Source organism: Anabrus simplex, chromosome 5 (assembly GCF_040414725.1).
Source record: "Anabrus simplex isolate iqAnaSimp1 chromosome 5, ASM4041472v1, whole genome shotgun sequence".
NCBI lineage: Eukaryota > Metazoa > Arthropoda > Insecta > Orthoptera > Tettigoniidae > Anabrus > Anabrus simplex.
This window is the reverse complement of record NC_090269.1, coordinates 311485333-311512930: the sequence shown is the minus strand read 5'-3', so window position 1 is coordinate 311512930 and position 27598 is coordinate 311485333. Positions and strand designations below refer to the sequence as shown.

The 27598-nt window shown below is 38.9% G+C and overlaps 1 protein-coding gene across 3 annotated transcripts in view; it reads left to right on the top strand.

The window, feature by feature from the left end:
- The window catches only part of Traf6 (TNF-receptor-associated factor 6), a 159355-nt gene that overhangs the window by 110822 nt on the left and 20935 nt on the right, over window positions 1-27598 (top strand). For all 3 annotated transcript variants that reach the window (XR_010860210.2, XM_067147509.2, XM_067147510.2), the window contains exon 6: window positions 11524-11643. Coding sequence is in view for 2 of the 3 variants with exons in the window: in XM_067147509.2 (XP_067003610.1) it covers window positions 11524-11643 (120 nt within the window). In the remaining variant the exon portion in view is untranslated. The remainder of the gene's footprint in view (window positions 1-11523; window positions 11644-27598) is intronic.

Here is a 27598-nt window from a genome sequence, read left to right as displayed (position 1 = left end):
AATAATAATAATAATAATAATAATAATAATAATAATGGGGTTTATACAGCCAGTTAGATTAATAGTCTTTAATAATGAAAACGGCTCTTTATAAAGAAAATATTAAACAAGAATAAACAAATTCGAGTGTTACCTTATAATTCATAACATGAATGAGTCAGGTATATTCTTATTGTACAGATTGAATTTAATAAGGAAGTTTTATGACGTATGTATGTCATGCAGTAAGGTATACAGCAATAAGTAAATTAGAAGACTCTTCTACCATCAGTTGTGACAGGTGGGTTGAGCTTTTATACTCGGATATCATGTGTCGATTAGCTACAGCCTGAGAGATGGCGTTACCATTTAAGAGGCCCGTCTCCCTCTTCAGGGGAGGAATGATATTCCTATTCACACATAAAGTATACAGTATGGACCAGAATTATCAAAAGATTGCAATGCAAATGGACTGAGCCGGGCTAAGTGAGGTTTCCGTGCTAGGTATAAAATATGAAAATATATTAAGTTTATGTTGAATAAGAGGAAGCATTATCTTTGAAAACAGCTTCATATATATTTGAAAAAGCAACAACTACTAATGGGAAGATACATCTTTAACATAACTTCAGCATTTGAATCTTATTCTCGATGTAGGCAACACCATAGAAAATGACAACAAATCTGCCAAGATAGTACCATTGTGCAAGTAGGCGGTACATTGAGCCAGTCATAAAACAAACAAGCTTAAATTCTGAAGAAACTTCCTAAACCACTAGAATTAAAGATGAAAACAACTACAGTACTATGAAAATATCGCAAGAACCCTACACACATTCATAAATAACTTGCAGAGAAGCACACTACTCCCTGGAAGGGAAGGAGAAAAGGCAAGTACACAATGAGATAAATTGTCCATAGAAATACGTTGAAGTTGATTTTTAAAGAACATCCATTAAGTAAAATTTTGAAGTAGTCGTTGAATAGGTGAGTAAAATATCCACACACAAGCTTGCATTGCACACGTTGCACTGTCCTAACTTTTGGCAAGGAGATCACAACATGAGAGTGCCCAGCACTCATAAATAATTACAACAACAACAATAATAATAATAATAATAATAATAATAATAATAATAATAATAATAATGGGAATCTGGGGTGGGGGCCCTCAACCCCGACACGGCGCGTCCCAATGGCTGATAGGGAAAGTTCCTGTAGATATGCAGGACAGGTGTGAATAAGGCGTAGCCAAATAAGCACCCGCGGATCAACTGAGGGAACAAGGAAAATGGTCAACGGCCTCGACGGCATAAGAGGATTCATCCCGATGACGGAGAGGGCGGAAGAACTGACTGAAATCCACTTCGCGCCTGACTTGCAGCAAGCGGCAAATTGGTCCGCGTCTGTTCACCAGAGGTGCGGCTGGAAATGTATGTTCTGGAACTATCCACTCCAGTCCTATGAAACTGGACTACGGTCCAACACTTGGATAATCAAGTACCATGAGGCGTGGCAGAAAACAAATTTGTACCCCAGGTGGTAACCAATCCACTGCTGACATTAGCAGCACAACCAGACTATCGGATTCTGGGGAGTCTGGCTGGACACGCAAACAGAGGGAGTCGGAGACCTCTGGCCAACTTCGCCCAAACAGCAAAACGTTTTTCGGAACACTGAACATAAATTCTCTCTTGCGGGCAGGGAAGTTGTACGAGCTAGAGCAAACCCTAAATGATCAAAAAATGGAAATACTGGCACTCCAAGAAACAAGGCTGACTGACGAACATGCAATGGATTTCGGGAACTACAGACTCTTCAAAAGTAAAACAGACAAACGGATTCTCAAAAACACACCCCATTTAGGAGTTGCTTTTGCAGTCAAGAAGAACATACTTAACTCGGTAACAGGTGTAAAATGTGTAAACAATAGGCTAATGACAATCACCCTTAAGTGTGCAAACAAATCATACACACTGATCAATGCATATATGCCAGTCAATGAAGACAATAAAACAGACCGCGAGAAGGTAGACAAATCCTGGGAAATACTAGAAGAAACAGCATCAAAAATTCCTCAAAACCACTTCAAAATTCTGTTAGGAGATTTCAACGCTCAGCTAGGCAAGGAAAGGAAATGCAGGAATACAGTTGGAAAATTCCCAGCACATAAATGGACGGAGATTAGTCGAATTCTGCAGGGCATTCAACCTTAAAGTCATGTAGACTCACTTCAGGAAGAAACCTTCTAAACAAATGACATGGAGATCACCCAACTCCCTCTTGGGCGAGTTTCAAATTGACCACGTGGCAATTTCGTACCCAAACCACAGAGAAATTATGAATGTCCAAGTAAGGAAGGGTGCAAACATAGACTCAGACCACTATCTGACAAGAGTCAAACTACGGTTGATACCCCAAAGGTTCAGAAGAAGGAAGCAAATAATTCCAAAATTTGATACTAGTAGGATCCAGCCATCTCTCACTGAAGAATTAGAGAAAAAGCAGTCCAACAATTGGCAGCAACTCAAGACCAAACTAATTGAAACAGCACAAACACTGATTCCTCTGCAGAAAAGAAACAAAACACCCTTGGTGGAACGCGGACTGTGAACAAGCCATCCAATCCCGGCAGAATGCATACAATAAGTGGAACAGCAAAAAGACCGATAAGAATCATAAAATGTTTTTGGCAGTCAGGAAAGAGGCAGCGAAATTAATCCGACAGACCAAAAGGAAATTCGAGAAAGATCAACTACTAGAAATTGAAAAGGACTTCGAAAAGAACCACACACGAAATTTCTACAAGAACTTCAAAACAAAGCTAACAGGGTATCAGCCACAAAACCTTTGCTTTAAGAAAGTAAATGGGCAATTTGCACTGAACAATCAAGAAAACTGCACTGAACTTGCAAGGTATTTTGAAGAACTGCTTAACTGCCCAGAGCCAACACAAAGATTTCCACCACAGGAACCTGACTTCACAAACCCAAATTCAGTACCACCGGATGAAGAAGAAATTACCAGACAGATAAAACGACTAAAAATGAATAAAGCTGCAGGTGAGGATGGGATCATAGCAGAAATTCTCAAATCAGCAGGCCCAAATACTATAAAAGAATTCACCGGTATCATCCAAGAGATTTGGGAAACAGAACAAATTCCAGAAGATTGGAAAAGTGCACTAATTCATCCTTTACATAAGAAAGGAGACAGAACAGACGTAAATAACTACAGGAGAATTTCATTGGTATCTGTTGCCTACAAAATTTTATCTCAGTGCCTTCTCGATAGAGCCCAACAGCAACTAGAACCAAAAATTGGAGAATATCAAGCAGGTTTCAGACCAGGCCGTTCATGTCCAGAGCAAATTTTGAACCTAAAGTTAATCCTAAGGCATCAGAGAATTTGTAGCAAAAATGTAGTTTGTACTTTTGTTGATTTCAAAAAGGCCTATGATTCAGTTGATCGTCAATCACTGTTTCAGATATTAAAAGAACAGGGTCTAGACCGGAAAACACTCGCAATTGTAAAAGAGACATTGACAGACACAAAATCTAAGGTTAAATTCTTGGGGGAAATCTCAGACCCTTTTCCGATCAAAACAGGAGTAAGACAGGGAGATGGGCTCTCTCCACTACTCTTCAACTGCATCCTTGAAAAGGTAATACAGGAATGGCACAAACAGAAGTCTGTCCTCAAGATTGACCAACCAATCACTCTTGGTAGGGGTAAATTAGCAGTAGACTGCCTGGCATTTGCGGACGATCTGGCAATCTTAACTCGTGACGTTTCAACAGCCATAAACCAGATCGAACTCCTGAAAGAAACAGCGGAAAAAGTCGGCCTCCAAATATCGTTTGAAAAAACTGAATACATGACCTGCAACAAAGAAGCCCTTAAATTCATGGAGACAAAATATGGCAAAATAAAACGGGTCCAGCAATTCAAATATCTCGGTGAAATAATTCAGGAGAATGGAATGGAAACAAAAGCCAATGAAGTTAGATGTCAAAAAATGGAAACTGCGTATAGACTCACCCAAAATATCTATAACAAAAAGTGTCTCTCCAAGCATGCAAAACTAAGACACTATAATACAGCTATAAAACCAGAATGCCTCTATGGATCAGAGACACTAATTTTGAACAGAAAAACTGATCTAGAAAATATTCAGACAAAAGAACGCAAGATCATTAGAAAAATTTTAGGCCCAAAACTCGTAGATGAACAGTACTGCCTTAGAGGGAAACAGGAAATCAAACAATTTTCTAACATTCACAGCGACATCAGAAAACGCAGATTAAGATTCTTTGGAGATATAAAAAGGATGAACCCAGATAGACTTACCAAGCAAATAGTTGAATTTTATGAAAACCGAAGTAAAGCCAAAACGGACACAATAAAATGGATTGGCGAAATTAAAACAGATCTCAAACTGGCAGGAATTACACCTGAAGACATCCAAAGCCGGGTTATCTTCAGAACCAAAGTTCATATGTGGCAAGTTGACCAAGAGGAAAAGCCAAAGAAGAAGACCGGAACAACATGGTCTCAAGAGAGAAAAGAAGCACACAGCAAACGAATGAAGGAAGTGTGGGCACAAAGAAAGGCAAATGCCTGTCTCTAAGTACTTTGCGTAGTCCTAATGGGCTCATTCGCAAAATATAAATATATAATAATAATGAGAATATTCATATGACTCTGGCTGAGCCACCATCAAGTAGCGCCACCTACACACTACGTTTTCTTTGTCCATTCTGACACGTCACGATTGTAATCTCCATGTCTGTTGTTTCACTGTATCCATCTGTGATTTACGTATGTAATAAATAGTGTCATTTTAATATAAACAGTGCTGATCTTATTACTTTCCGAAACATCTTGCCGTTTCAACAGGTTATGGGCCCCGAGTGCGCGTTTGGAAAGTGATTAAATGTGTAGTGATAATATACACTGAAAATAGATGCGTGAAAATATCGTGTCGTGCACGGTTGGCGAGGTTGAGTTAAACATTTAGCCAAGTGTCTACTGCGAAGAAATAGTGTGTGAAGATGAACACAAGTATGGTGCGCATCGAGACTTTGTCAAAGGACAACTTTGACACGTGGAAATTTCACATGAAGGCTGTGTTAGTTAAAAATCGTTCATGGGCGTATGTAGCTGGGATAAGGGTTAAACCTGAACCGGTCAGCGAGAACACGGCCGCTATTACAGAATGGGAAGAAGGTGACAGTGAAGCAATGTCAGATATCATCTTAGCGATTCAACCCTCGGAATTGAAACAGGTAAAAGATTGTGTCACTTCGCGCGGACTGTGGCTAAAACTAGAGTCGATTTACCAATCGAAGGGGCCAGCGCGGAAAGCAACATTATTAAAGCAGATCGTGCTTCAAAGAATGAGTGAAGATGGCAATGTACGCGATCATTTGCAGAGATTTTTCGACGCCGTGGACCAAGCTCAATGGTATGGACATGGCAATCAACGATGATTTGTTATCCATATTACTTCTGTATAGCTTGCCAGTCAGTTTCGAATACTTTCGGTGCGCGATAGAATCTCGCGACGAACTTCCAAAGCCTGAGGTATTACGGATAAAAATTATCGAAGAAAGTGACGCGCGGAGCAGTGATAGGAACAACATGATGCAAAACTGTATGACTGTTGAACGAAAATACAAGAACAAGAGTTATAGAAAGCCCAAAAGCGAAGTCAATAAAGGCGAAAAAGGAGGATCCACATCTCTTCGTTGTTATCGTTGTAAAAAGATAGGTCAGAAGGCGAAGGAGTGCAAATCGAGTAAAAATGATCATGACAATGCTCACAAGGCCGAAGGAAGTACCTCGCTATATATTACATCAGAACTGAACTCGTGCAATTTCGTTACGGACCGCAACGCAGATACAGTGTGGTGCCTCGACAGCGGTTGTACATCGCACATGTGTAAAAATCTGGACTATTTTTCACAAGTAGAATCCGATGTTTCTGACGATTTAAAGTTGGCGAACAGTTCTACAATGAAAAAAAGTGCAAAAGGTGTTGTGACAATGTCAGTGAGCGTTGATGGTTGTGATAAAAGTTTCAACCTATGCGATGCATTATGTGTACCTGATCTGCGTTCCAATCTACTCTCAGTTGGGAAGATCATGGACAGGGGTCACCGCGTAGTGTTTGACAAAATATCCGCTCGAGTTACAGATGCGAACGATAGTACCTTGTTCCTTGCACATAGAAAAGATGGACTTTATTACGTTAATGGGTCGTACGCCGAAGAACAGGGAAAAATTTGCACATAGAAAAGATGGACTTTATTACGTTAATGGGTCGTACGCCGAAGAACAGGGAAAAATTGCCCGAGAAGATACGCGAAAAGGGTCTTATGGACCGGCACATTTGATTGGGACATCTAAACATAACAGATCTACGTGAGGCAGTGAAGAATAAAAGGATAGAGGGTATCGAAGTCATCGAGACTGAAGAGGATTTTGAATGCGAGATCTGTCTCCAAGGAAAGATGACACGCACCCCTTTTCCGAAGAAGTCTGATAGGATAATGGAACCAGGGGAATTGATTCATTCCGATATTTGCGGCCCTATGAGGGTTTCCTCGAATGGAAACGCGCGTTACTTCATCACATTCATCGACGATGCGACTGGACAATGCGAAGTGAAGTTTCTTCGTCAGAAAAATGAAGTCGTAAATGAGTTTCAAGACTTCAGAAAACGTCTGGAAACACAGAAAAACGCGAAGATATTTTGCAGTCTGATAATGGTACGGAGTATGTGAATTCCCAATTTGACGCACTGTTGAAAAGCTGCGGGATCCTACGACGCCTGATGATTCTGCGTAACCCGGAACAAAATGGAGTAGCGGAAAGGAAAAAAAATGTACATTTGTCGAGATGGCCAGATGTTTATTAATGCAGTCCGGACTTCCTCCTTCTTTCTGTGCAGAGGCTGTTTCAACAGCGAATTACATTACGAACAGATGTCCTACAAGTAAACTGGGTAGGCGAACTCCTTACGAAGCCTCTACTAGAAAGGTTCCAAATGTTTGTATATTCGAAAAATTTGGATGTGAAACCTACTGCCTAAATCGATCGCCGAACATAGGAAAATTCGACCCTCTGGGAAAAAAGGGCATATTCCTCGGATATGTGGAGCAGTCCAAAGGTTTCAGAATTTGGATACCACAGGAACGAAAGGTGGAAATCTCATCTGATGTCAAGTTTTTGAGAGGAGACAGGAAAGAGCAAAAATACGATCTTGATATTTTTCCAAGTCAGTGCCCAAATGTAGAGCACTTTGTTGAAGATCATCCCAGGATAGAGCCAGAGAAGGTTGATCCTTTCATCATTGTAAACATAACTCCTAGACAGAACATGCAGAAAGCACCAAAGATCCGGATAGTTCTGAAGAAGAATTTCTTGGTTTTGAAAATGAATCGGAACCAGAAACACGACAATCTCAACATGCTCCAGGAAGACCAAAAATGATTTGTTTGGGCACACGAAGCAGACCTCGAAAGCTTTACCAGGAACACGGTGGAGGACAAATTGATTCGGTATGTCTGTCTGAGGTTCCAATTCAGATGGCATTTTCAGATCCAGAGAAAAATAAGTGGATGCTGGTGATGGCAGATGAATTTGTCTCTATTCTAAGAAACAAGACCTGGGATTTTGTAGACCGCCCAGAAAATAGGACGACAATTGTAAGTCGTGTAGTCCTTAGGGATAAGTACGGAGCAAATGGCGAGATCACAAGAAAGAAGGCTAGAGTCGTGGCCAGGGTTTCTCCCAGAGACCAGGTATAGATTATACTGAAACATTCACATCACTAGCACGACTCAGCTCAATACGAATGGCTATTGCGCTCGCTGCAATCATGGAATGTATGTCCGACAATTCGATGTAGCAACTGCATACTTAAATGGAATTGTTGAAGAGGAAATCTTTATGGAAGTACCAAACTACACCAGAGAAATACTCAAATTCATTATACAGGAAAGCAATGCAACATCCGAGATCATAGCTGAAGCCAAGAGGATGCTGAAGATGTTGAACAAGGATTGTGTGTGCCGTATTAAAAAGGCTCTGTATGGCTTGATGCAGGCTGGCCGCTGTTGGCACCAACGCTTGAACGAGCAACTACTAAAGCTTGGTGTTAAACCAACGTCCGGCAATTCGAGCGTCTGTGTGAAGGGTTCTGATGTTGATGCTCTCCTAATCATAGTTTATGTTGATGACATTTTAGTTTTGTCACGGAACTCGAGAGAAATTGACGAGGTCCACAAATTTCTAGAAAAGTCGTTTGAGGTCAAAGACCTAGGAGACATTAAGTACTGTCTCAAGGTTATGTTATGGATATCTTAGATCGCTTTCGAATGTCTGATTGCAAGCCCGTGGCCACACCAATTGAAGCTGGAATTAAACTGTCAAGATCAAAAACTTGGTCCAAGGATGATGACGAGGGGCCCTCCTATTGAGAGCTCATAGGTCCTCTTATGTATCTATCAACTGCAACACTTCCAGGCATATCTCATGCAGTCTTAAGCCAATACAATGATTCTTTTGGCAAAGAACACTGGCAAGCTGCAAGGAGCGTACTGAGGTACCTGAAGTGTTCTTCTGATGTGGGAATCACCTTTGGAAGCAATACCAGTAATTTAACTGGTTATGTAGCTGCTGATTGGGCTGCATGGATCAACGATCGCAGGTCATACACTGACTTTGCCTTTACAATGTATGGCGGAGTCGTATCTTGGGAATCCAGGAAACAACGGACAGTGGCATTGTCCTGAATGGAGGCTGAATATCTGGCCTTGAGTGAGGCTTCAAAAGAAGCAGTGCACTTACTACGACTAGCAAGGGAGATAGGCATTAACAGCGTGTCGACCGTACAGCTATACAACAACATTGGAGCTCAGAAGCTTGCTGGAAATCCTATTTTCCACTCTCGGACTAAGCACATTGATGTGCGACATCACATTTTACGAGAGCTTCTTTCATCTGGGGATATTCACCTCGAATACTTGTCAACTGAGAAGATGCCTGCAGATATATTAACTAAGGGACTACCGAAGGATAAGCACTGGAAGTGTTTGGAGTGTCTGGCTGTCAGAAGACTGAAACATTGAAGAATATTTAGATATATTCATATGACTCTGGCTGAGCCACCATCAAGTAGCGCCACCTACACACTGAGTTTTCTTTGTCCATTCTGACATGTCACGATTGTCATCTCCATGTCTATTATTTCACGGTATCCATCTGTGATTTACGTATGTAATAAATAGTGTCATTTTAATATAAACCCTGCTGATCTTATTACTTCCCGAAACATCGTGCCTTTTCAACAAATAATAATAATAATAATAATAATAATAATAAAGGCTAGCTGGAAATGAATGGGTTGGTGGATGCAGAGTGGGGTCTTGCCCTCAAATGGTCATGACTGGTCCATGGTCCAATGGTCCAACAGCTCTGCACTCCAACAGGCCAACCAAGCAGAGGAGGGGTGGTCACGGCTCTACCATTGCTCTACGCATTACCCAACCGTTGGCTGTTCTGAGAATGGTTTTCTGTGGTTTTCCATTCTGCACTAAGTGAATGCCGGGACAGTTCCTAGTATAGACCACGGCCGCCACCCCCCTCACCGTTCTCCGTGCATCTCCTTCACCGTAACAAATCTTCCAGCCTGAGAGATGGCGTTACCGTCTAAGAGGCCCGTCTCCCCCTTGAGGGGAGGAATGAAACTGTTTTAGTAGTAGTAGTAGTAGTAGTAGTAGTAGTAGTAGTAGTAGTAGTAGTAGTAGTAGAAATGAAAAAAGCCTGAGGGGCTATAGGGAACAAAGTTTGTCTCTTTTGCTCACCATGTCCGTCGAATGTTGAAAGATGGTGAACGGTGATTGATCTGGGGGGGGGGATTGCCGCCAACGAATGCAGCATCGATGCTGGAAGAGGTAGAGTTTCCAATAACAATAATTTCATATAGGCAATCGTTACAATTTTCCTAATTACAAGTAATAATTCATTGCTTACCCTTAGTATTTTCCAGCTTTAGAGTTCATGCAATTCAAAATATTCTCTTCTGTGAATCAACTTCTGGTTCTTTATGTTCATAATGTCTCCATGTCATACAGTAGGACTAGCCTTGTGTAACTTAGAACATGCATTGTTTTAACTTGAGGATTAGGTTATCATTACAGAACAGTGATTTCATTCTGTTACAGTAAATGCTTTTGTAACAGTTTTAGTATGGTGGTAGATTTCTTTTCCGTGTCTAAAGCTACATCAGTCAACCACCCTTGATGTTTATAGGTGTTCATTTCTTTCATTGGATAATTATTAAGGAATATCTGGAGACTCATGATCATTAACCATTGTTTTACTTTCCAGTCCAAAAACCTCGACTTTGGTCAGTAAGGTTTTTAGGTCATCAAAGTTATCACTAATTATAACTGTATTGTTTGCTGATTTGATGTTGTTTATTACAGTATTATTGATTCTGATAGTTCTGCTTCTTTTTTTTTCTCTGTTGATTTTACGTCATTGCGATTCAGGTCTTATGGCAACAATGGGATAGGACAGGGCTAGGCCCGGGAAGGGAGCTCTGTGGTCTTAATGAAGGTACAGCCCCAGCATTTAGATAGTGTGAAAATGGGAAACCATGAAAAACCATCTTCAAGGCTGCCCGACAGCGAAGTCTGAACCCACTATTTCTCAAATTCATGCTAAAAGCTTCTTACCCAAACCATTCATCCAACTTGCTCGGTCTCTGCTTCTTCTCAGGTCTGTTTTATCTTTACCTTGGAATATAAATTGCCAGTATTGTTAAATTTCCTCTGAATTTTAATGTCTACAATTGTTATTCTCCCTGTGTGAATATTTAGCTCTTTTATTCTAGCCTAATGTAGATTGGTCAACTGTAGGTAGTGTCTGATTCCAGGTTAAGGGTGGTTGAGCAGTTATACAGGGGAAGGCAATGTGGAATGTATCCCAATGAATTAATCGCAGGATATTACTATGGAACAAATCTATTTTTACAAATTATTATTAATAATCATGCACATTCTACTTGCTGTATTAAGTTTACAGTTCTATAGTAGATTTTTTTTTAAATTTTCCTTTAGATTTTTGACTTTTGGAATGGCATATTATTCTTTATATCCTCTTGAAGACAAGATGTTTAGAAGGAAGATTGGAATATACACAGGATCAAACATATTTCTCAGAAATATTTTGTATTAGGTTTTTTACCACCTTTCGGATTAAGCTGGGAAATAGAAATTTGCTTGTCAGGGGCTGAAAAGAAACAGAACAAAACCTCACATTGAAGAGAGAGGACCCATCTATGAAAATTACTGTCCAAAAGTGCAGAATTTATATAAATCCTTTTCCTTGTTTCTCCTTTGTATTGTTTCACCTCTTCACACTGACCTATTTTTGTATTACTACCCTTGAAGTGTTCCTGTCCTTCTTCATAGTTTCTGTCTTCAGTTGTATATTTTTGTGATACTTTTCTTTTTGTATATTTTGTTGTAGCTCTTGTCAGCTGCTTACTATAAACTCAAGACTTCTGTACAAGAACAACAACTTGAAGCCAAGGCTCAAGAGGCCAATCTTTGGGTTCCTGATGCAAAAGGTCACTGTAATCATAATGAGGTAAAGAGGAAGTTTTAATTATTTTTTAAAACCAGTGTAGAATGTTATATATTTATATTATACAAATAACTACAATGCACCCGTTGATAATGTTTTAATATATGTCTTTAATATATCTTTTCTTGAGAGCGGATTTATCTAAAATATTTAGAAATACAGATTCGGCATGCAGAAATGATTTTCTGTTTGCAAAATAACCCCATGGTGTAACTTACTATCCAGAGGTTTGTGACATGGGTTCCCTCTATCATGTCCTCATGTGAATAATGGGCAAGAGCTGAGTAACCTAGTAAGTAGTTCAATAGTACTGAGATACCAGTTGCCTTATTGACATGAATAAGAGATGACCCCTGAACTTTCAGTGATTTTTTTACCTGTTTTAAAAACTTACCTGCATATATCACGTAACCACTTAGATGTACACTCATGTTCATAAAAGAACACAACACCTTGAAAGACCAGAAATAGGATGTTCATATTCATAGGACATGTTTATTAGTATGTTCTGTAGAAATGATTAGCATTTCAGTCACCTGGTTCAGCATGTGTCCTGTTGCCTAGTAGGCACTGGCTCCTCCATGGACACTCTGATAACTTGTTCCATGCGTGATGACATCGACGCGTATAAGGTGCGAACGGCATCCTGGGGTATAGCCATCCATGCTGCATTCACCTGGTTCCACAGTTCATCTTTGGTGGTTGGCATTGGGTCACAGCGCCGCACTCGTTGCACCATATCCCACACATTTTCGATTGGCGACAAGTCCGGTGATCGGGCGGGCCAGGGCGACAGTCTGACATCCTATGACGACAAGAAGGCACGTGTTCGTGCAGCAACATGTGGTCGCGCATTGTCCTGCTGAAATATGGTGTCTGGGGTGTCGTGCAGAAAGGGTATGGCTACGGGCGCAGGATGTCATTCACATAGGTCAAACTGGTCACAGTGCCCTGCACATACACCAACTGTGATTTGTAGTTGTACCCAATAGCACCCCACACCATAAGGCCTTGAGTTGGCGCTGTATGTCTTGTGTGAATGTAGTCAATGTGATGCCTCTCCCCCTATCTGCGGTGGTCCAAAATGCGGCCATCATTTTCAAACAAGCAGAACTTGGATTCGTTGGAAAACACTATCTGCTGCCGTTCCTGTCCCCACTGACATCATTCCATACACCATACACCATTGCACTCTAGCATGTTTATGCACATTAGTCAAATGTAGGCGGAGAAGAGGATGATGCACCGGTAACCCAGTCTGTTGCTGTTAAGCACTCCTAAGATATTTTAGAAGGGACGTGATTTTCCAATCTACACTGCCCGCAAGTCACTAACATTCTTGTTCAAGTAATGGTTGGAGAAATCTTCTTCACAACAGATCCGACTTATCAGCTTCATAGCTAATTCATCAACAACTACGTTATACCATTGGAAAGGAAAACATTCACAGCTCGCGGATTGCTTCAGTTACTCTACCCTCAACTTTAACAACGGAACATATTGCGGAGAATCAACAGTGTAACGAATAACTTAGATATCTTTAGCCATCGTCACTCATGTTCCAAACAGTAATATTGCCAAATGATAAGGAACTTGTTTGTGATATGTCTCAGAATCTACACCTATGTTCATAAAAAACAGAACACCTTGAAAGACTAGAGATACAGCGCGAATGGCGTCCTGGGTTATAGCCAAGCCGTGCTGCATTCACCTGGTTCCACAATTCAACTTTGGTGGTTGGCATTGGGCCACAGCGCCACACCCGTTGTTTCACCATATCCCACACATTTTCGATTGGTGACAAGTCCGGTGATCGGGCTGGCTAGGGTAACAGTCTGACATCCTGTGACAACAAGAAGGGACGTGTTCTTGCAGCAACATGTGGTTGCGCATTGTCCTACTGAATTATGGTATTTGAGGTGTCGTGCAGAAAGGGTATGTCTATGGGTCGCAGGATGTCATTCACATAGATCAAACTGATCACAGTGCCCTGGACATGCACCAATTGTGATTTGTGGTTGAACTCAATAGCACCTCACACCATAAGGCCTTGAGTTGGTGCTGTATTTTTTGTGCGAACTCAGTCAATGTGATGCCTCTCCCCCTGTCTGCAGCGAACTAAAACGTGGCCATCATTTTCAAACAAACAGAACCTGGTTTCGTCCAAAAGCACTATCTGCTTCCATTTCTGTCCCCAGTGATGTTGTTCCATACACTATTGCAGTCTAGCATGTTTATGCGCATTAGTCAAAGGTAGGCGGAGAATGGACGATGCGCCAGTAACCCAGACCGTAATAAACGGCAACGGACTATTACTTTTGATAGTGTACGATGTGTTACACTGTTCCACTGTTGCGCCAGAGCCGAGGAGGATGCAAATTTGTCCTGCAATGTCATTCAGATGAGGTGTCGATATTCTCGGGGAGTGGTCTGGGTGGTGCGACCAGACCCATCTCGTCATGTTCTATGGGCTTCTGTGAACCATTCTGTACACACCCGTTGCACTGCCAACAATCTTCGTCCTACATAAGCAGCAATTTCCCCTATGAATGCATCACGTTCTCTCATGCCAATAATTCGCCCTCTTTCAGACTCACTCATTTGACAGTATGGTTCTCGCATACGTCTGCGAGGCATCCTATACACCTGCTCTATTCACACTGATCCATTAACTTCAGTTTATAGCGACGAGAGCCGCAGGCACATTTTACCAGTCGATGGTGGTGCGCCAAGATATTGTGAACCTTGAACCTGAGGACCGACATGATTCAAATGCTAATCATTTCTTCAGAACGTATTAATGCACATGTTTTGTGAATATGAACTTACTATCTGTAGTCTTTCAAGTTGTTCTGGTTTTTATGAACATGAGTGTATTATAGGTGTCTTAACAAGAAGGGTAAATTATAGTATAAGTTTGATTTATGAACTTCTTTTGTTTCCTACAGACTCCAAAATTCTTTGAGAAAAATTTGGAAATTATCACTGAGTGAAGAAATGTTAAAATTTTATCAAAATTATTTGTACAAATAAAATAATATTGATTGATTGATTGATTGATTGATTGATTGATTGATTGATTGATTGATTGATTGATTAGTGTTTTATATCTTTTTAAAGGTATAATTCTGTTACCTTATGTTTTCTTTTTCAGGTAGTTTATAAGTGTATTTATTCAAAATTAGTTTTGGCAGATTGAAGAACCCAGTTGTGACTCAACTTCACATGGTGAAATCCCTCACTCTGGAGGCAGTTACAAGCCTTCCAATAGTCAGATAATTATTGTTGCCGAGAGCAACGTGTAGTCCTTAATAATGTTCAGCAGTTAGGTGATACTGTCACGGATTCCATGGGCACGATAAAGAACTTCTTATTGTTGTGATGTTCAACCCATTGACCTACTCGGTGGCTGCAGTCATGTTTCCTTTTCCCAAATTTCTCCTAGTCTGTTTCCACCTACCTACTCCAATACGTGCCGAATTATGTATAGCCCAATCCTCGCAACCTCCCGTGCAATAGGAAGACCAGTCACACACAGTTTCAGAACTGAATTCTGTTTAAATTCTATTAACGAATAGTGGGGCCTTTTTTCCAGTTACCAGAATGCTACAAAACGTGTCATTTTCATGGGAGAAGATGTGCTTGTAAAAATGTACCCTTGTTTGCCGATATCCTGAAATTGTACACACTTTTCTAGCACAAGAAAACTAATATCACTCTCTACACTTTCATGTCGAGTTCTCTGCTACACACGCACACTCCACAGGGAATGATTTGCTTAATCAACCTGTGACTGATTAAAAGGTTGGTGAGTTTTACTTCATCATTGCTTATTTGAATCACATCTACGTTGGAGCAGTCAAATCCAATGCCTGCTGTGACAACTTCAAACTGCATGGTATTCTTATTTTCACTGAATGTTGCAGCCCTATGGGCATACATGACACTAGCTTTATCAGAGACAATAAGAAAATGTCTTCACACCAGGCAAATGCTGGGGTTGTACCTTAACTGAGGCCATGGTCGCTTGCTTCCCACTCCTAGCCCTTTCCTATCCCATTGTCGCCATAATATGTATTTGTGTCGGCATGACATAAAGCAAATTGTTAAAAAAAAAAAAAAGAAGAAAAGAAATGTCTTCAGTATAGCCAGCCAGTAGCAATACAGAAAATGGTTGTATTTCTCATATTTGCACAGTCTCCATTTTAATTCTATTTATAACTAGGGGCTACCTGATGATTAGTGGTAATGTGTAATAATACCAGTATTTAAGAAAGGTGACAGGAAGGTATGTGACAGTTATTTAGGAATTACACTGTTGTCACAAGTAACCAAAATATTGGAGAGAGTAATAGAAAGGAGGAAGGGTGGAAAGAAATTTAGCAGTATGAATTTTGACAGGACAGGGAATATGGAAAAATCTGGTGGTGGTATTCCTTGGTCTAGTGAAAGCATATGTTAGTGTTAACAGAGAAAATACATATAAAACCCTGGAAAGAAAGGATGTAGAAAGCAATCAAGAGAACTACTATAATAATTTTGTGTGGCTATTTCTAGTCTGGTGCATCCCTTATAAGGCAGACCCTCCGATGAGGATGGGCGGTATCTGCCATATGTAGGTAACTGTGTTATTGTGGTGGAGAATAGTGTTGTGTGTAGTGTGTGAGTTGCAGGGATGTTGGGACAACACAAACACCCAGCCCCTTAGCCAATGGAATTGACCACTGAAGGTTGAAATCCCTGATCTGGCCAGGTTTCAAACCCGGGACCCTCTGAACCGAAGGCGAATATGGTGACCATTCAGTCAAAGAGTCGGACAAGAGAACTAGTGGAAGCAATTTATAAACATTTCCAATAGTGTTCAGACTTCTTTGGGACAAACAGATTGGTTTAGAAACCAAACTGTACTCAGACAGAGAAATGTATTGTCTCCACTTATATTTATAATAGTTACGGATAAAATTCTAAAGGAAATGAAGGCAACATATAGAGGAGATGTGAAAATGTTGTTCACAGATGATGTAGTGATCTGGGAAATCAAAAAACAGAAGTGCAAATCCAACCAGAGGCTTTAAATGACAGTATTGAAAAATATGGTATGAAAATCAGTGTGGAGAAGAGCAGATGATGGTGATGAAAAGAGGGGGTTGTAGTAAGGATGTAAAGGAGAGGGCATATAAGTCTTTGGTAAGACCCCAGCTCGAGTATGGTTCCAGTATATGGGACCCTCACCAGTATTACTTGATTCAGGAATCCAAAGAAAAGCAGCTCAATTTATTCTGGGTGATTTCTGACAAAAGAGTAACGTAAAATCAAATAATAATACTAGATTATAAATTCCAGCTGTTCAATACATAGAGTTTTTTATTTAAATTTAAGAAATAGTTCTTAACATGTTAGATATAGGGACATGTTTCATCCATAATGAGGGCATCATCAGCCTAAAAATCTCATACTTGAAAGAAAGATAGATCAGGGTCCTGATTGTTCTTATACGTCTAGAATATAAATAAGACGTTACTGTTTTAGGTACAAATGTGTATAAAATGACTAGCAAGTTCAAAATAGTAGTTATAAGGGCTGGTTTACACGGGTAGAATAGCGAGGCGAGTAGAGTAGTTAGTAGAGTAGCCACGTTACTCTACTCTACCGCTGTCTGGTAGAGTTGACACTCGTATCGTTCATACGGGGTAGAGTCATACAGTAGAGTAGTAGCACCATGTCAAGACGTAAGCACATTGTAAGGAAGTGTTTAAAGACATTTACAAACATATTACTGCAAGAGGTTAGTGAAGCGTTAGAAGAAGAAGTAAATGAGGAAAAAAGATAATGGGTAAAAGGCTGGCTTAGTAGGAGAGATACACTCGGGGCATCGGCATTAATTCTGAGAGAACTTGGCAATTTGGAGAAATATGGGGGGACAAACTCGACACAGTTGGCCAAGAACATGAGGGATCGTCTCAGGAATCATTTTGTTAATGAAGGAGCAGTTCTCTGGCAGTACAAGCATGTATTTTAATCCAGGAACACAAACGATTGAATTTTTATGACTTTATTAATTATTGTACAAAAAGTAACGACAGTGTAATCATCCCCTCAGGATTTTACTAGTCTTCGTCTGTGAATACTGTAGTGGTGATTTCTAAGATAAAACTATATGAACGAGCTCCAGTCTAATTATAGATCATAATTCTGGCGAAGGTTTTTGTTCCACGGTGAAGGGGTGAGGTACTCCTTTCCCCAGTTAGACTGTAGTGATGTTTCTATTTCCATTTTTTTGTATTTCAGCCAACCTAAATCTTATCCGAATGAAATTTTACAGAATTCATTTTAAAAGTTATAGAAAGAATACCCATTGGCCATCAGTGTGTCATCTCAGAACCCACGAGTCTCAAAACTCACGAGTAGAATAATCGGTTGCATCATGAATAAATTTTTCGGTGTAAGTGTGTCGGATGGATAATCAGTTGAATTATGTGAATAGATGAAAAATAGAAATATGCCTCTTTTTTTGCAATCCATGAAGTCCAATGCTGAAGACGGCACAAACACTCAGTTCCCGAGCCATAGGAATTAACAAATGAAAGTGAAAATCCCGGCCAGGAGTCGAACCTGGGACACCCTGGACCCATTGGACCACAGGCCAGCATGCTAACCATGTATCCATGCAGCCGGACGACATAAAATTAAAGTAGGTATATTGCCTGCTGCTAGTTAAAATAAATTTTCAGTTGGTAGTAATTACCGGAGCTTAGTTCTATTATGAGGCCAGAAGACGGCATTTACTTATATAAGAAACTTTATTTTACTGATATTAAATATTACGACTGTTAATTCACTCATTTAGTTTCATTAGAGATGAATTTGGTCATGAGTCTCATCGCAGGGAAATTAAATTACTTATCTCCATTCCCTTCAGAAAGTGGGCGAGTATGATGAACGGTCTCTGATACACTTTCCGAAAATAATATGAACTCATGCTCCACATGTATGATTGAGTCATGTACTCCCAGATGCCTTACTTAGCATAGATTAATATATTACATCACGCCCCCACGCGATTACACGAAACGCAATGTTATATACTCGTAATATTGACTACTTGGGTCACCAGATTTATAAAATCATAAATTAAAATGTGTCAGAATTCTATCTAAAATATAGCGAAGTAGCCAATCGCTATCTTTGACGTTCTGTTGCTATATGACTTTAAAAAAAGACTCCACAGCGCTGATGTTGATGATATTTTATGGTGGTGGTTCTTTCCCCAGCCAAGAAAATGTGGAAAGGTTCATTAAAAATCAATAAGTGTTGAAAACAATGAAGGAAAAGGTGGTGGTGGTGGTGATTACTGTTTTAAGAGGGAGTGCAACTGGGCAGCCATCCTTTATTAATACTAATCAGAGGGAAAATATGGAAGGTGGCCCATACTTCGAGAAAATGAAGGTTTCGGGCAAAGAAAGACAAGGGCCTTTTCTAAAAAATGTAAGTACCCCTGGGGCCCCTTTTAGTCACCTCTTACGATAGGCAGAGGATACTGTGGATGTTACTCTGCCACCCCAACACACAGGGGTAAATAATGGTCGGTGAATGACACAGAGGTGTATTATTATTATTCGCTAGGGGCTTTACGTCGCACCGACACAGATAAGTCTTATGGCGACGATGGAATAGGAAAGGTCTAGGAGTTGGAAGGATGCGTCCGTGGCCTTAATTAAGGTACAGCCCCAGCATTTGCCTGGTGTGAAAATGGGAAACTACGGAAAACCATCTTCAGGGCTGCCGACAGTGGGATTCGAACCTACTATCTCCCGGATGCAACATTATTATTATTATTATTATTATTATTATTATTAGTATTATTATTATTATTATTGTTATTATTATCATAAAAACATTTTTCTGTGGTCTTAAAGGTAATATAATGTATTTTTCCTTTTGATATAAATTTAATGTTAATGGTATCGAGGCCTCAGGAGAGGCCTGGTGAGTGAGTCACCGCGCACCTCACCCCTCCTGCCGTCATCGCAGGCACCTGCTATCCGGAGTCGTGAATTTTGAGACTCATTGGAATATTAATTTAGCTGTTAGTTTGTAGTCGTGAGTTTTGATACCATTTACCAATTTTCGCACGTGAGTTTTGAGACGTAACCGGCCATAAGTACACTGTAAATTACGCTGGCGTAGGCCTAATTTGCAGTAGCTTCTTCACCATAAATATCCCAATTATTGATCTATTTAATTTTTTTTTTTTGTTCGTTGCTTGTACGCCCCAGGTGTAGAGCTTAAGCTTCTAGATCTGACACTGTACTGTAAACAATAATTATTTTGGATATTCCAAACAACATATGGAAACTATTCAATTTGTTGGGGGAAATTACTGTTATTGCTGAAAATTAACGGCAGTGGCAAGTGATATGTAGAAGATCCCTATGTATGTTATTAATATGATTAATGTACACAGTCCTGCACCATTGTATGGCCTAACTTGTCGAGACACATGATGAACACGCTGTGTAACACTGAAACTTGAGAAATCTGCGTATTAAGTGAAAATCCAGCTGACACTTGTTTATATTTTATGTTGCATTTTCGAGTGTAGATGTCTGCGGCACCACCTCCAGACTTCTTGGATCTTCGTATTTTCACGAGTTCTTGATTGTATGTACATCGTAAATTTTTTATTTTCTGTTTCAGTTCCGTTAACCCAAAACCCTCTTTACCCATTTTCGCAATCAAGTCCTCTTCCGCCGCCCGTCTCATATTCTTATTTCTATAAGTAACGCTGTTTATGTTCCATAAACATTCTTTTTCGCTGTAGAGCTCCACAAATTTGCAAGTTTCTTCTTCCGTCCACTTCATTTTGCCGCCAAATAAACGCTCAACGTAATACCACCGTCTGCACACACATGCAAATACAGCAGTCGAATGACGCGGCAGCTGAAAAATCGAGCGTCCTCGGACTTCTCCGCCAGCTCTCGGAGCTCGGTTCTGGTGGAGGGGGAAGGATAGTGGTAGAGTTACTTTACCGCAGCGGAAACCCACTCTACTCTACTGCCTACTAACTACTCTACTCTACTTGCTACTATACCGGTCGTTTACACGATGCTAGTAGCTCTACTATCCACTCTACTCGCCTCGCTACTCTACCCGTGTAAACCAGTCCTAAGTAATGATAAAGTCTTATAATCAATCCTTATTGTAGATCTTTACGAATGTCTTGTTTTTTAAATGTGGTAACAATAGTTGGTTAAAAATTCGAAAAGAATACGTAAATTGCTGTGTGCAAATGAAATCTAATAAATATGGTGCCTTATTCTGGAGATGGCATAAGGAGCTTATAAAAGCTTAATATTTAGGATAAAAGTCACTCTTAGTGGTAGTTAAATCCAAAGTTGAAGTTGTTAATTTTATATGAAAAGATAAGACGACAATCTTCTTGAAGCACTTAGAAGCGAGGACAGGTACTCGTCCGAAAACGTCGCTATATTTATAATTACAGTAGTTGGTAGACGTCGTTGTAGCTTCTTGTATTAAAAGTCGAAAGGAAAATGTGCGAGGTTGATTAGAACTTGTGGTGTTATGTATGAAATAAGAGGAGAGTGAAATGTTAAGGAATAAAATTAAACAAGGAGAGAAAGAAGAAAAAACGATGTGTGTGAAGATTACTTACCCTTTTGACAGTTGTGATGTTAATTTGGTTAAATATGAGGTGAGTTGAAGAAAATATGTTGTGTGTGATTTCATTTGTCTTTTCAACTGCTGTAATGTTAATTAGTTGCCATGGTAGCGTTTGAATGACTGATATTTGTGCTTCTAGTGTTATACCGATGTGAGATTGGCCGGGGGAGTGTGTGGAGGTGGGGATGGGTTGGGCAGGGCGTTAAGTTTATGTGTGGATGGATGTGGTTGGCTTGTGGGGGCGGATGGGGAGGGAGTTGTGTTTCCTAAATTGGGAGGGCTCTTTGGAAGATGGTCATTTTAGATTGTTTATGAAGTTATTGTGTTTATAGTTTAAGAGATTGCAACAATTTTGGTAAAATCTCGTATAATGGGTTTTTGACTTCAATGATATCTTTAAGGTTTGAATTTTTGTTATATTGATCTAAAAATATATAGATGTTTTCTAATTCGTTCATTAATTTCCCTTTACATACTTTTTTAATAATAGTGAGGTCTTGATCTATAGTAGTGAAATGATGACCCGCTTTTTCATATGAGAGCTCATAGCTGAAAATTTGTTGTGTTTGAAGGCATTATAATGTTCTAAGTATCTATTGTGAAAGCTGCAGCCAGTTTGTCCAATGTAGGAGATGCCACATTGGGTGCAAGTGAGTCTGTAAATGCCTGAACCTGAGTAAATGTTATTTGAATTGACTGTGTTGTGATTGAAAAAATTAATTTTTGGTTGGTGTTATTTGTTCTAAAGGCTATGCATGTGTTTTAGTTTTTTAGGGGGTTCGAAATTTGGTAAATGTCTGGATTGTTATAAGTGAAAGTAATAAAATTAGATTTTTTGGGTCTGTAAGGGAAGAGGTTAGTTGTTAATTTGAGTTTTATTTTGTTAAATGAATTGTTAATAGTTTCTGGTTTATACCTATTAATTTTTGCCAAATCTTTTATGTAATTGAGTTCCTCTTTTAGGTTCTTCGGTGCTAGAGGGATTTTATAAGGCTCTGTAAATTAAACTATAGGAGGTAGCTAGTTTATGGGATTTTGGATGTAATGAAATATTTTTTACTGTTATTGCGATGTAGAATGGAATTCTTTTCAGTTGCATGTAGATTACAAGCTAAACAATATTCTAAGCAAGAAGCAATTAACTTTAGATAAAAAGCTCCCCTTTTAATAGAAAATCAATCACAGTCTTCAAAAAAGTGCATCAAAACAAGAACTCCTTCTCTCAGCAACACACCAGCCATAGTTAACTAATACAGTTTTCTCAAAAAAGGAAATGGAACTCTTAAGCAAAGGATTAAAACATAACTGGCCTAGTATACAAAAAGAAAATGATATCATGACCATAGCAGAGATTGAAACCAATATTTCCACACTCCCTTTGGAATTACAAAACAACACTAGATAAAACGTAAAAAAGAAACTACCAACATTAGCTGAAGGATTAAACAAAAATTCTGATTTCAACAACACTAAATTTATTAAAGATATAAAAAACAAAACAAATATTAACAACATAATAGTAACTAAAGCTGATAAACTATGGTTTTATTAAATAAAGGAGACTATATTTAAAAAACAGAGGAGTTTTTACAAATGATAATGCACAATAATCAAAAAAGACCCCACAATAAGAATCCAGCGAAATTTGAAAACACTGTTAAAAAATTCTACATTTTTACTCAATGAGCAATAACAACAAAAGCTAATCCTTATGAACCCCATTACTCCCACCGCCAGAGCATTACCAAAATTACACAAAAAAGATACTCCCATACTCCAATAATCAGTTCTAGAAACAGCCCAACTTATAAAACATCTAAATATATCCACAATTTTCTCAAAAAACATTACATTTTTAATAATAAATTCCCTTTAATTCCCTTTAAAGAATTCATTAGACTTTTGTGATATTTAAAAAAAAATTCTCCTTACAACCCAACCACATTATGTGCTCTTTTGACATTACTAATATGTACTCTAATGTACCAACCAAAGAAATAGTAAACATTATCAAAGACAACCTCAGTAAACATAGTAAACTTAGCAAGCTTGAAATAGAAGACTTCTTAAGAATCCACAACTTTGTGTTAAAAAATAATTATTTTACTTCTAATGATAAAATTTACCATCAGGTTGGTTTGACTATGGGAGACCCCTTATCTGGCATCTTAGCTGACATATACTTAGATTCCTTAGAAAATCATAAAATATCAACAAATATAAAAGGCCTCAGCCTTTGGCTCAGATACGTAGATGACACTTTCGTAATTATTAATAAAGAACTCAATAACAGCGATAATACTTTAAATTTCCTTAACAGCCTAGACAAAAATATAAAATTTTCCAACGAAGATGAAATCAATAGATCCTTAAATTTCCTAGATGTCACAGTAACACGTAATAATAACTTTGAATTCCAAATTTATAGAAAACAAACCCACACCGCAATAACAATAAAAAATACTTCATTACATCCAAAATCCCATAAAGTAGCTACCTTCCATGGTTTAATTTACAGAGCCTTAAAAATCCCTCTACCACCGAAGAACCTAAAAGATGAACTCACTTACATAAAAGATTTGGCAAACATTAATGGGTATAAACCAGGAACTATTAACAACTTACCTCATCCCTGACAGACCCAAAAAAATCTCATTTTTTTAGTTTAACTTACAACAATCCAGACATTTACCAAATTTCGAACCCCCTAAAAAACTAAAACACTTGCATAGCCTTAAGAACAAATAACACCAACCAATAATTATTTTTCAATCACAACACAGTCAATTCAAATAATAACATTTACTCAGGTTCAGGCATTTACAGACTCACTTGCACCCAATGTGGCATCTCCTACATTGGACAAACTGGCTGCAGCTTTCACAATAGATACTTAGAACATTATAATGCCTCCAAACACAACAAATTTTCAGCTATGAGCTCTCATATGAAAGAAGCAGGTCATCATTTCACTACTATAGATCAAGACCTCACTATTATTAAAAAAGTATGTAAAGGGAAATTAATGAACGAATTAGAAAACATCTATATATTTTTAGACCAATATTACAACAAAAATTCATACCTTACAGATATCATTGAAGTCGAAAACCCATTATACGAGATTTTACCAAAATTGTTTCAATCTCTTAAACTATAAACACAATAACTTTATAAACAATCTAAAATGACCATCCTCCAAAGACCCCTCCCACTCTAGGAAACACAACTCCCTCCCCATCTGCCCCCACAAGCCAACCACATCCATCCACACATAAACTTAATGCCCTGCCCAACCCACCCCCACCTCCACACACTCCCCCACCAATCTCACATCGGTATAACACTAGAAGCACAAATATCAGTCATTCAAATGCTACCATGGCAACTAATTAACATTACAACAGTTGAAAAAATAAATGAAATCACACACAACATATTTTCTTCAACTCACCTCATATTTAACCAAATTAACATCACAACTGTCGAAAGGGTAAGTAATCTCCACACACATCATTTTTTTTCTTCATTCTCTCCTTGTTTAATTTTATTCCTTAACATTTCACTCTCCTCTTATTTCATACATAACGCTACAACGACGTCTACCAACTACTGTAATTATAAATATAGCGACGTTTTCTGACGAGTACCTGTCCTTGCTGCTAAGTGCTTCAAGAAGTTTGTCGTCTTATCTTTTCATATAAAATTAACAACTTCAACTTTGGATTTAAATTTAACTACCACTAAGAGTGTGAATTTTATCCTAAATATTAAGCTCCTTATGCCATCTCCAGAATAAGGCACTGTATTTACCAGATTTCATTTCAACACAGCAATTTACGTATTCTTTTCGAACTTTTAACTAACTACTTGTTACCACATTTAAAAAACAAGACATTCGTAAAGATCTACAATAAGAATTGATTATAAGACTTTATCATAAGAATACTTATAACTACTGTTTTGTACTTGCTAGTCATTTTATACACGTTTGTACCTGGAACTGTATCCTCTTATTTATATTTTAGACGTATAAGTACAATGTACTACATTAACTTATGCATCGGAGACTTGGGACATTGACGGCAAGAAATGAGAGATTCAGGCCAGTGAGATGAAATTTCTTAGGAGTATGGTAGGGAAGAGAAGGAGAGACAGAATAAGAAAGGATGGGGTCAGGAAAGATACAGGGGTAGAAAATCTGAGTGATAGGATGAAGAACTAATTGAGATGATTTGGACATGTTATGAGGATGGAGGAGGGAAGGATATGAAAACTAGTGTTGGAGAGAGGACTAGAGGGAGACCCAGAGCAAGATGGATATACTCTGTCAAGAACAGTATAGGAAAAAGAAGACTCGACTGGAATAAAATTCACAATTAGATTATCAAGGAAGGTTCAACCTTTTCAATACAAAACATGTTGTATAAGATGTTCACAACATATTTTTTATTATATTATTAGAACCGGTTTCGACGCTTATTGCGTCATCATCAGTTACAAAAATCACAAATGGGCAAAGTACATATCATAAAAATAGCATTAAGTTATTAACTGATGATGACGCAATAAGCGTCGAAACCGGTTCTAATAATATAATAAAGAATATGTTGTGAACATCTTATACAACATGTTTTGTATTGAAAAGGTTGAACCTTCCTTGATAATCTAATTGTGAATCTCAGTTCAATACGGGAAAATGAAGTTTTTAACTTATAATGGAATAAAATTATCGAAGAGTGGTGGAAGGAGAGGCAGCAGTGGAGAAGTACCATCAACACCTGTCAGGAGCTGGACAAGGGGAAATGAAAACGAAATGAAACTGCTAGGCACAAGTTGGTGGGTCCTTGGCAAGTATAAAGGAACGATCTATCCTGTATACTACCTCAGGTATCATTTTACACCAGTTTTCTATACTTTTTTCAATGGTCAGCAGAAGCACCACCCATTTTTGTTCTGTACTTTTCATCCGTTCATCATGTACTGTTTATACTGAATACAGCTTAATACAGTAAAATGCCATTATAACGAACGCCAGTTTAACGAAACGTTCAGAATAGCAACATTATTTTTAGGCCCCTTCCCTTTTCCCTATTTAATGTGTGTTAAAATATTTCAATCATTTGAAGAATAACAAAGCCCCAGGTATGGATGGTATTTCGGGAGAAATGCTGAAAGTGATGGGGGAGGAGGGCATGCGTGTTTTACATTTGGTATGTAATATGGTGTGGAAAGCTGATGAATGGCCCAAAGACTGGACAACATCAATACTAATCCCTCTTCACAAAAAGGGGTCTATAAGGGATTGTTCCAATTATCGTACTATCGCATTAATATCCCATGCAAGCAAAGTTCTGCTCTACATAAGAAATCAACGCCTAAAACCATTCCTGCAACCTCAGAGGTCCGCAGAACAAGCAGGCTTTGTTGCAGGTAAAGGAACACGAGAGTCTATCCTGAACATGAGACGGATAATTGAGAAATGTCGCGAGTTTTGTGTCCCTGCCTTTATTTGCTTCCTGGACTACAAAAAGGCCTTTGATTGTGTTGTGGGATAAGTTGTGTCAGGTGCTAAAGGAATTTGGGGTTCCACTGCACTTAATATCGTTACTGAAAAGCCTGTGTAAAAACCACGCAGCAACCATAAAGGTGGATGGTGATCTCTCGGGCATTTTCAATGTGACAAATGGAGTAAGGCAAGGTTGTATATTATCACCTCAACTCTACAACATCTATGCAGAGTGTGTCATCAAAAGAACAGCTCTCAGTGGCTGGAATGGTGGAATTTCGATTGGTGGCAGAAAAATTAATAACCTGCGCTTTGCAGATGACACTTCCCTCATCGCTGGTAGTGAAGAGGAACTTCATGACTTGCTTACAAGGGTGAAGAACACTAGTCTTCAGTATGGTCTAGAGATAAACATCAAAAAGACCAAACTAATGGTAGTTGATCGGCAAGGTGAAATCCAACTTACGGGATACCTAAAGGACCTGGATATAGTTAAGGAATTTGTACACTTGGGGTCTGTCATCAATGACACAGGAAGCTGTGATAAAGAGGTAAAAAGACGTATTGTCTTAGGTCGTGCTGCAGTGGTTAAACTTACCAAGATCTGGCAGAACCGGGCAATATCAAAAGCCACGAAGATGGGCTTGGTAGAATCACTAGTGTTCTCCGTCTTTTTGTACGGCTGTGAGACCTGGACCGTGAATGCTAAAGACAAAAAGCGCATTGATGCCTTTGAGATGTGGTGTTGGCGGAGAATGCTACGTGTAT